The sequence below is a fragment of the Lissotriton vulgaris genome, chromosome 8 (assembly GCF_964263255.1).
Source record: "Lissotriton vulgaris chromosome 8, aLisVul1.2, whole genome shotgun sequence".
Taxonomy (NCBI): Eukaryota; Metazoa; Chordata; class Amphibia; order Caudata; family Salamandridae; genus Lissotriton; species Lissotriton vulgaris.
The window spans coordinates 341598731-341609954 of record NC_141696.1 but is presented as its reverse complement, the minus strand read 5'-3'; the positions used below and the strand labels follow the sequence as shown (position 1 = coordinate 341609954).

General features: G+C 42.2%; 1 protein-coding gene across 1 annotated transcript in view; it reads left to right on the top strand.

The window, feature by feature from the left end:
- The first annotated feature begins 3817 nt into the window (after window positions 1-3817).
- Window positions 3818-11224, top strand: part of KDM6A (lysine demethylase 6A) — a 789178-nt gene continuing 781771 nt past the window's right edge. The window contains exons 1-2 of the mRNA XM_086936102.1: window positions 3818-4311; window positions 4471-4534. Coding sequence (XP_086792228.1) covers window positions 3824-4311; window positions 4471-4534 — 552 coding nt within the window. The 5' untranslated portion in view covers window positions 3818-3823. The remainder of the gene's footprint in view (window positions 4312-4470; window positions 4535-11224) is intronic.

Below are 11224 nucleotides of genomic sequence, written 5' to 3'. Positions count from 1 at the left end.
TCAGCCAGGTTAGTACGGCTGCTTGCCAAACTTCAGGAATACAATTTCACTATAAGACACATTTCAGGTAAGGACAATGTCAGAGACGATTTTCTTTCCCACTTGCCCGCCGAAAGTTCAGACACCCTGAGGGAGGAGGAAACAGAATGTGTTGTTTCTAATGTAGAGATGTGGCAAGGTTCACACAATGTTTTCTAGGAAAATGATTGGATCAAAGCAATGGAAGATGATCCAGTATTGGCAAAAGTTAAGTGTTACACGTCTTCTAAGTGGCCCCGTGTGCGAAATTTAGCTGCCGATCTAAAAACCTTTTTGCAGGTATCTGATGAATTAAGTATCGTAAAAGGTTATCTCCTTAGGGGAGATTTACTTATTCCTCCATCAAAATTGAGAAATCAATTAATCCTAGCAGCTCATAGTTCACATTTAGGTTCCACCATGACGAAGAAAAGATTGAAGGAACACTATTGGTGGCCTGGTTTGGATTTGGATGTAAACATGTATGTTGACAGATGTGGTATCTGTATCAGGTCAGATAAACATTGGAAACCGAGAGTGCAAGAGATGCAACTTGTTTCCATTCAAAATTCGTCTTGGTTTAAGATTGCAATAGATATGGCTGGACCATTTCAGATATTGGAACATGATTCCAAATTCTTAATTGCTGTAAGTGACTACTACAGTAAGTTGATTTATCACAAGTTTGTGCATACAAATGACTCGGATACTGTCATTGACTTTTTGGAACTTGTTTCTCCATAAAGGGAAATCCACGCATTATTGTGTCCGATAACGGGAAACAACTCACGTCCAACAAAAGGATTGACTTTTTGAAACGACATGGCATTCGTCAAGAGAGAACTCCTATATACTCACCGAAATCAAATGGTCAGATTTAAAGAGTCAATCGGTTCCTGAAAGATGGTGTCCAGTTGGCTGTGGCTTCTAGGCTTCCTGTGAAGAAGTTCACTCAGGAGAGGGTATTCGCGTACAATACCACTCCAAACAGCGTCACTGGTTTATCCACGTTTTCCTTAATGAGAGGAAGGGGGTGTGACAATGAGATTGTTCCCAAGTTTGCATTTGATGAGAAGTGTTTACCAACCCCTGTGACCATAAACGATGATCAACTCCAAGTCAGGAAGAAAATAATTGTGGATTGCCAGTTGAAATCTAAAATGTATCATGACAAGATACATAGGGCTGTACACAAGGATTTTTGCAAATGAGATTGGGTACTTGTTAAAAAACCTAACACTCAGCTCAAAGGACAATCCAAATATTTTGACCCAGAGGAAATTGTAGAAGTTACTGATAGTGCCATCTTTCCCAGAAATGTAGGGTGGCGCAACAAAAGTGATGCTATAAAATTGAAGAGAGGTCAAGTTGAATTGTGGTTCAGTGGTAAAAATGATGAAGCAAGATTTGAGAATGAATTTTCATGGCTCAACACATATGTGGGTGAAGATAGTGATGATCTAACTGTACATAATGAAAATGTTTATGATCCTATTTCCAATTGTAGCAATGACATAAATGCAGGGGTGCCTAGCAAAGATACGTCGTTTGGCACAGATGTTAAACTGTGTAATGAAAGGGTGGTTGCCAATCAAGACAACAGTGAATATGTTCTCGGTCGGGAGAATCCCAGTACCACGTCAGCAAGCTTCAGTGGTGCAGAGTGTCAAGGTGGTTCGGATGGTACTTGCACCAGATATGGCAGAATATCCAAGTTACCCAATGCTTTCAAAGACTTTGTTCTACATTAATGCCAGATGGTTGAAATGGTACTTGCAACACACATATATGTCATCATACCCCATTTACCCATTACATTCATATACTTTGTTTGGCATTAATGTCTTGTTGTCAGAAAGGGAGATGTTGTGAGTCTAGTTTATTTCTCTGGCCATTCACAGGCTGCCTGTTTATTGGTTCACATCAGTACGTCATTTGGAATGTGACATCCCCTCATAAGTGACGTCACCAGTCTGTCAAACGGGGTTTCTGTTCTTCCAGGAGACTCCGCGAGGTCTCTTCCTTTACTCCTCCCATGAGCTCGTTATACACAATAAATACTTACGATATTTAATATTGACTTCCGTGTCCTTCATGAGAGATGACACTCAGTGCTTCAATGGGCCGGTACTTCCTGGTACCGAGTACCGACACTTCCGAATTTTCTGGCCGTCAGTACCGGCACTTTTCTTAGTTGAGGGAAGAGTACCGGCACCCTCATTGAGAGCACAGCAGGCTCAGGTTCAGTGACTCCTCCAGCTCAGGGCAGACGCTGCTTTGCTTACGAGGAGCTTGCAAGTCACAGAGGGCATGAAAGGCCGTTTGCAGAGTCGCTGCTGGAGATTCCAGCAGTGCTCACTTGAATGGCCCCAGGCTGCAGGGGTCTGAGAGGGCTTGCCCTGTGTCATGCTGTGATCAACAGGACATGGTCTAGACAGACCCTGCACTGTCGATCAGGTGCGCAACGGCTATCAGCTTAAAGTGTTTCTCCATCAGGCATGTGAAATGGGCTGGGGCTGCCAGTCATTAATCCTGTCCGATTTAGGGAAGTGCACGAGCAGCAGAGCCACACAATCTTCTACCTTCCCAAAGATGTTTTTTTCACCTTTTAGTTCAGCACAAAGGCTGCTTTCCTTTGTGTGCCCCTCTGTTGAAGCAGGAAACGAAGATGTAAAGTGGATAAATTATGTTTATTCAAGTAGAAACATCATAAGGGCCCAAACGCAGGTGGAAATAGTAATGTGTGAAGAACAGCTCTCAAACAATCAAATCTGCAGAACATTCTATAACGTTATTTATATATGATAAATGAACGTCCCAACAGATGCCATAATCAACACTAGTCTACCAATGAAATAAAGATGTGTTTTTTTCAACATAAACGCATTCCTTATGCGTTTTGATAAGTGCTGTAACTGGTATAGAGGTCATTATGTATCATCATATCTTGCCCTTAGCTTCGCCCCTTTTTCACACCTCTAACTAATTTTAATGAGTACCTGCACTTATTTTTTCCAATTTAAAGCACTGATGACACTTCATTCGCGTTGAATGGTTTAGTGCTAATTAATTGGTTCAGTTTGCAAAGAACGTTTTCTATGTTCGCTGATACTTTTTCACCGACTACATGTTCTTGTTTCTTTGACTATAAATTGTTCTGTTTGGAAAAGGTGCGCACTTTTGTTAATACATGAAAAATGTGGAGTTTTACGAGGAAACGTAAAGACATGTTTATAATGTGTTGTGCTCCTAATATACATATTTCGGTATGTCTTACTCCACGCGTGTGTTCCATGTCGCATTCATCCGATTTGACCTGGTAAAAATAAAAGTAGACATGTAAACAACATCAACCTCCTCTAGAAACGAATTGACTAAAAGGGCTCAGACCAGAAAATCGAATACGTTTGTACTGGTGCGGTTGGATATTCAGACACTTTCAGAAAAGATGAAAAACAAACAACAGTAAACTCACTGACAACAACCAATGTTCCTGCTACGAAAACCCAACTGTGCGTACCACCTTCTTCCGTCCGAATTTAAAGGCGTCCAAAGTAATGTAGCTTGGCTGGACCATAAGACAGCAGGGCAGGACAGCTGTGCGGACCAATAGGCAGCCAGCAGTGACGGTGGTTCGTAAAACGAGCCCACGAATCAAAACAGAACATCGGAGGCGGGCGTAGTTTGCAGATTTCAGCAAGGTAGGTTTCGCTGTCCCCACAGCGGAGGAAAGGAGGGGGCTACCTAGTTGACGTAAGTCAACAAAGGTAACGTGATCGAAGCAACGGCCCATCATTGGCTGCGCATGGGGAAGGGCGGGGGCAGCGGGTCACGGCGGCGGCGTGGTTTCGCCGTGCGAGTGTGTCACACAATTACAACAACTTTGTGCTGGCGGCGTAAGTTTGTTGTTTCATCGCACAAAAAAAAAACAACACAAAAAAAAAATCGGGGAGTGCCGTGTCAGCTTCTTCCTGAGCCTCGGTCTCTCTCCGCGTCTGCTTATCATGTCCGTGGCGGGCGCCAGGATCCCGGGAAGCAGCTTTGGGTTGAGTCCGATGCGGCCGCTCCCTCCCCTGGAGGCTGCCGCGCACTAGCGTCCTCCACCGTTGCCCCGCGCGGCTGCGCTCCCATGAAGTCCTGTGGGGTGTCGGTTTCCGCTGCTTTCACCGCCTCCGCCACTCTCTGTAATGAGGAAAAGAAAATGGCGGCGGGAAAAGCCTGCGAGCCGGAGGAGGAGGAGGACTGCCCCAGCCTGACGGCCGCGGAGCGCGAGGCCTTGGCCGGCATCGACAGGTGGGTCCAGGATTACCGTAGCTGGCAAGCAGTGCTCTGGCAGTTGTCTCCAGCACTGCGCGACCATTGTTTGCTCCTTCCCCCGGGGAGCTGTGCCTGGCTCCCTGCGCCGCGCTGCAGCCTGAGCCGCCTCTAACGGCGTCTCTCTTCTTCTTGCAGCCGCCTGTACGGGCTCCTGAGGCTTCATGAAGATGGCGCCAGATCCAAGGCCCTGTTGGTGAAGGTAAGCTTGGCAGCTGGGTGGCACCGAGAGCTCTGGACGTGTGGGTTGCTGGCAGAGCGGGGAAAGTCTTCTTCGTAGTTGGGTTCACATGTGTCCCGTGTAAGCGACTCAGAAAGAATGGTCCGACCTTTTATGACATCTTGTGAGAGTTCCCTAGCTTTCCTCCCTTGTAGTTGTCCTTCTTTTCCCTTTGTTTTGTAATGATCGCTATGCATTTGTCTTTGGTTCTCATTTGCACTCTCCGAGCAAGTGAGTGCATGCCATTTGGGTGCAATCTCTGTTCTCTTGGAGTTTGGCTCACTCTTTCTCTTCCATTGGGATGGGTCGTGCTTGCATGCTCATGTGAGTGTTGTGAGTTGAGCACTTGCATCTCTTTCCAATTTTGTGAGTTTCGCACTTGCGCCTCCCTGCCCTTGCAGTCAGCTGCACTTTCCATCTCTGCACTTAGCGCTCCTTATTGTATATGGATTGCATTCGCTTCCTGTCCCTGTTGTTTGCTTGGGGTAGGGCATGCGCACCCTGATTGTATATAGTGTGCTTTCCTCTTTGTATTGGCATGTATGCTCCCGGTTACATGGATCGATGCCTGCATACACGCTCTTCCTCTTGCATATGTGGGCCTTCCAGGGGCACATGTGGGCGCTCGTAGTCTTTTACGTTCACATACATAGGTGCGCTGCATTTAGTAGTGCTTCTCCTATGATGTAGTTGAGCTTTCTCTACTGTGGTTGTTCCTTATTGATCAATGCCCTTTTTTTTATATGGACATAATTACATTTTCTGTAACCATGGAGTGATTGCGTCCTGTACTAATGTGCTTTCTTCCCCTTTGTATTTCACTCTTCATACATTTGAAATGTATCTGTACCAGCATGCCTTCTTTTGTCGCCAAGTTCTTACAGTCATGTAATTATTGGTGTGAACTTAATGTTTAATGTTGGGTGGTTATTATATCGCTGCTTTGCAGTCAAGAGCAAACTGCTCTTTTCTTGTTATGCTGTACAGAGATTTATCTGCTCTTATGTTGTCTCTTCTCGCTTACATAAACTTGTGGACTTGTATAGGTTAAGTAGCGTCATACAGTGCATGCGCCAGGGGAAAAAGGCACAGCAAAAGGTCAATCTGTAGCAGTATGGGCTATGTAACATTAAGATTTGAATTCTGATCTCATGCAGCACTGTATGGACGAGATAAACTTGTAGCTACGCTTTCAAAACTGTGGTCAGCGACATTTCGTGCGAATGGCTTCTCAGCACCGCTGCCCACTCTTTTTGTCGGGCTGAATGCCTGCAGGTGCATATAGATCCATCCATACTTGACGCCCCCCTCCTTTTGACATCTCTTCACCCTTTTCCTAGTGATTGCATCTTCTGTCTGGAAGCTTTCGTTAGCGACTGTTCTGCTTGGAGAAGCACTACAATGTTCTGTATTGAAGAGGGAATCTGATGTGTGTATTAACTTCTCCTGGGCTGGGATCTTTATTCTATTGTTATTTAAGGTGGTACGTTGATGTCTGTACTTGCAACCGTGAAGGTACAACAAGTTGTTTAGGTTAGTTTTAGAGGTTCATTTTATTAATTGACATCACGGTTTTAACGTAAGGGTTACCAGCATATGTAGATAATCACTGTATTTTGTGTTGTTGCTTGATGCCACTCGTGGTTTCATTCTCTGCACTGATGCTTAGTTGGTAGGTTTTTGCCCATCTGTCTTTTCACTTGTCTTTAAGTATCTTTCCCCTACAGTAAATAAGGCTGGCACATAATCGGTGGTTGCCACACTTCATGTGTACCGGTATTTGGTCCATGCTGGGCTTTTGCCAGGTTGTCACAACGTGAGCTCAATTTGAAGCGCTTGAATTATCTATCTGGGGTATTGTTTTCTGAAAATGTAATACATTTCTAATTTTTATCGCTATTAAAGGCTTACGTCGAGAATGCAATTTTTGTGTCTTGATGTGTTAGGTTGGCACTATTTAGCTGCCTCACCTTTCTGCGTTTCCAATGTGTGGGTGTTGGTCGTCCTTAAGGTGCTCTTTGAATAAGCCTGCCTGCCTCTTAAAACATCGTTTAACGTAGCGGGTTCATTGCTACCCTGAAGTACACTCTTTATGATCGCTGTTTGGCAGGACGCCGTTGGCAGCTTTAGGACCGCTTGCACAACTGCTGCTCGTGCTGTAACTGATTTGTGCATCCTTGTTTTTTCCTCGTAGTCACTTTGGGGTGCAGTAAATGTTTGTATACAGATCTAATAACAAAATAAGGGTGTGTCTCTCGCGTGTAACGTTTTGGAGTTTGCTGAATTCGTTCTTAATTGTACATTTCTTGCCTGACGTTTCTATTTAAGACATGTTAACACGTCTGTCTTATTAAAATATCAAAGTATAAAGGTGTCCACAAAATGCTGTAATTTTTTTGGGATAAGTTTGATCGAATATTAATTGCTAGATAACATTTTTTCAACGTACACTTTTTCGTGTATGTACAACTCTTTTAAGAATCTGGTTACTGTGATTCGAATTCACATTTAAAAAAAAATAAAGTACTGTTTATTTTAGATTTAAAGTTTTCTCACACTTTTACTTTAATAACAAATGCGCATTGAATGCATTGATATATGCTATGAAGTTAATTTAACGGTTGGTGTCTTGTGGCCAATGACGGCGAATCATTAATAGGGAGAAGTTTAAGCCCTTCACTTGCAGTGGAGAGATAGATCGATTGACTATCGAATGCGAGCTGGCTTGCTTGATGTCATTAAGTACTATTGTAGGTAGGGGTGATTATAACACCTGTTAACCAAGGAATGTTCTTGATGTTCTTGTTTAATTTCACTCTTCATCCACCTTGAGATTTTGCGAACATCATGTTAATGTTTTGAGTTCAAGTTTTAATGTGCCTAGTTTAACATTTGTTCACAGTAAATCATGGATTTTCACAATGGTTATTTTACCATCACAGAACTGATTCATTCATTGGTGTACTGACAGCCAACATTCTCTATCAAACAAGATGTGGCTTTATATAACAAATCAAGCCAAGGGATTATATAATGGATATGTTTGTGCCCCTTTTACCACCGTAAAGCGAATGAATGTGAAAGCATCAGAATTTTTCTTCATTTTGGAAGTGTTAATTGACTTCTTTCCTTGGTAGTTGGATTTGTACAGAGATGAAGGCGTCCTCGTCCATACTGAGAGCAGCAGTGAGTTAAAGATCTGAATCAGAGGGCACCGTTGGGAATGTTGAATGTTTTCATCAGAGCCGAATCCAATTGGGCTCCACAAATGATCTAAAGCCATTAGCAGATTTTTTCTTTGAGTGATTTTCAAACGTTTATGGGTCACAAATGGCATCGTGCTTTTTTTCTTTGTACATTTCATTGGATGGATTTAATCCTGGAAAATGGGCGATTTGCTGTTGGCTCTACACTTCCAACCCTCACTCATTAAATTCTTTATTTCGGCTAAAATGCCATAAAAGACAGTGCATACATAACATTGCATTTCATTAGTAATTAAAAACATGTTGTCACTTGAATACATAAAACACAATACATAAAAATAATACAATACAAGTCGGAGGATAATTTGAGCGGGAACATACAGTCATAGAACATAGAATGGACCATCATGTCAATCCCAAGCAATCAGTTCAGTTACAATTGATGCCCTATTTTTTTCCTTTGATAAAAGATAGAAAGTAAAAATCTGCTGATACTAACTATTATATGTTGAGATGTATTTGTTGTTAAGATTCTCAGAGCCTGTGAGCATGACCTCAAGCCTAAAAGTAGGCATATTGGTTTAATCCACTTCTTTCTAGCCTGTAGACAAAAGGGACAGAAAAAAAGAATATGCTGTTCGTTTTCGGTCTGGTTATAGTCACACAAGGGGCAAATTTCATCCACTACTGGGGATGCTGAGTCGCGGTTCCTAGCCCAACGTGCCAAAGTAGTTTTAATTAATACATTTCCAAACCGAAATTTTAAAAATAAAGTTTTGGCAAGTGGCGGCTCTATCTCGTCCATAAAGATCTCATAGAGCGGTTCATCCTTAAAGTTTAGAAACTTTGCGACTAAGGTACCACTGGTTGTAATATTTACAGTCCTACTTAACATGAAACTCCAAAAGGCCCTTTTTAGGATTAGTTTGGGGTTAGCAGGTAATTGCTCGGGATTCTCCCAAAAATGCTTCAATCCTATATTGTTCAACCATGTTTTAATATGCCTTAGCCATGGGGTGGTGCTCTGGCTGTCAAGAATCATAATTTCCTTCAACCCGTCTACACTTCCAACCCAGTATGGGAGGTTACCAGTGTAGGTTTCCAAATTCACCCACGGTAGGTATCTTGATTATTTTCCTTTCTAACTCCCCAAGCCAAAGCATTGCAATTTGTGCATTGTACAGTTGCTCAGAATTATATCTGAGAAGTGGGCTCCTATAGTGCCCACTTATTTCATTATTGGTTATGTTTTTGCTGCTTATTATACAATAGCCTACCTAGTTAATGCAACAAAGTTCTTTTTGATAAACGGTGCTGATAATGATTACAATTTAATGTATAATTTTTAATTATGGTCCGTATTGCAAACGTGTTGAGAAATAAATAATTTGCGGCTTGAAAGCATTTAGGAGAGAGTAACTAAACATTGGTTGAAGAGAAGTGATCACTTATTCCTCTCATTTGGAAGTTTATGGATTGAGTTGGAAAGTAAGATTCTGAGGGTGGAATCCCTTTAATGAAGGTGTCCCTTTTTAACCTGGTGATGGACCATATACCAGTTTCTCTGTATGATTGCCCGCTTTAATCTGCCGCTGCTCCCTGTAGTCTTATCCTGGCTCAATGGCCCAGTTGTTGCATACATATAATTCCTCCCCAAAAGATGGTTTTAGGTTTGGACAACTTCATCGGATTCTGCTGATTGTGTTTCATACAGCCTCTAGCATCTAAAAAAACTATCACTATTGAAAAGTAGTGCTATCCCATATGTAGGCTGTTTACAAGATTTCAACTTTGAGTACCTTATTATAAGAATGATACTTTACTTGCCAGTCTACGGGGAGGAATCCTTGAAGAGCTTGGCTGTAATTCATTTTTTTGTGTGGAAAAAAAGCAAAAAATAAGCATGTTTTCTAAACTAAAAAACATACCCATAAGAAAGCCTGCTGTCTGCTCTTGCAGTGTCCACACGCATCTCTGTTTCAGGTAAAATGAAAGTTGTCAGCCTCCATTTTTGTGTTTAACTGCATCGATGTTGATGACTGACCGCTCCGTCATCAGCCGCGGTGGCGCTGTGCTGATGACGGGGCGGTCCGGTCATGGCCCGCCGACGCGCCTGCACGGATTCCGTGCCTGCGCTGGGCGTTCTATTGAGCGGGCGGGGCCATGACGGAGCGGTTCCATCACAAGCGCGTGAGCGCTGCGCGACCCCCGCCCCCTTAGCGCTGCGCGACCCCCGACCCCTTAGCGCTGCGGCGGAATAGCCGCTGCAGTGAAGGGGTTAACCAACTGGGACTGCATTCCTTAGGCAGGTAAACCACATATTTATAAGACACTATTTTCAAAATAGATTAATTTTCTATATGAAATTGCAACCTCTCAATTTGTATGCAGTGAAAATGCTTGAGCCCCCTCCCAAATTACATCATAAAAGGAGTGGGCATGAACTGGGACAGCTCTTAGCACTTTTTTACCAGGAACTGTTGCTGCTTGGAAAACACTGTATGAATTTCAGATTATAACTGAACTGAATGTTGTGTACCCCATAGATTTTCGTCTGAAAGGAAACACACTTAATATTTTTGTTTACAGGCATTGTACCTTGCACTGCAGAATCAATTTCTTGGTATTGAGGTGTGTGGATTTCAGTAGATGGTTTTCCATGTCAGACTCACTGGGGACCCACCGCTGTAAGTGTTAAATATACTCGGTATTGGTCCCTTCACTTTGTAATTCTAATGCTGTCTGTCTTCAACCCACAAATGATGTTCATAGTGGGTGTATAGGCATGTAATCTAGACCACCATACGTAATATATGTGGTGGTGTAACAGGGGACTGGAATTCCTATAGCTTGACGCCCAGGCCAAAGGGGAAACTGACTTTGAAGTTGAAGAACACCGATGTTCTGTTATCCCTTGTATGGATGCCTTGGCTATATTGTTTTAGAGTCCAGAAAAACACGCTTTCAATAATTAAACATATTAAAACAATCCACTTAATTTTTATTGTTTTATGTACAATATAATCGCATGAGTGTTAAATTCCTCAATACAATTAGTGCATAATCTAATTAAGAATCAATGTAATAAATTATCAAATTCAAATTTCAAGCTTTATTCGACTTTTAGTCATAAAAGCAAACCTCCTAACCATAATACAATAAATACTAAGCAGCAAAATAATTCAGTAAAAACATATTAAACAACAAAAGTCGAATGCTGATAAATACTAAGAAGTATATACATACATTTTAAAAATTCATTAAGATAAATTTAAAAACGAGCAAGTTTAGACAGGCAGTTCATAGTTCATATTAACCGGTAGACTTTAAAGTGCGTGATCTTATTACCCAGGCCCAGGCCAAGAATTTTGCTACGCCTATTACTAATGGTGTTGAGCAATCGGATACTAAAATTCTTATGGCTTGGGCACAACAGCGAGTACCCATATTTTTGCAGACTGGTTTT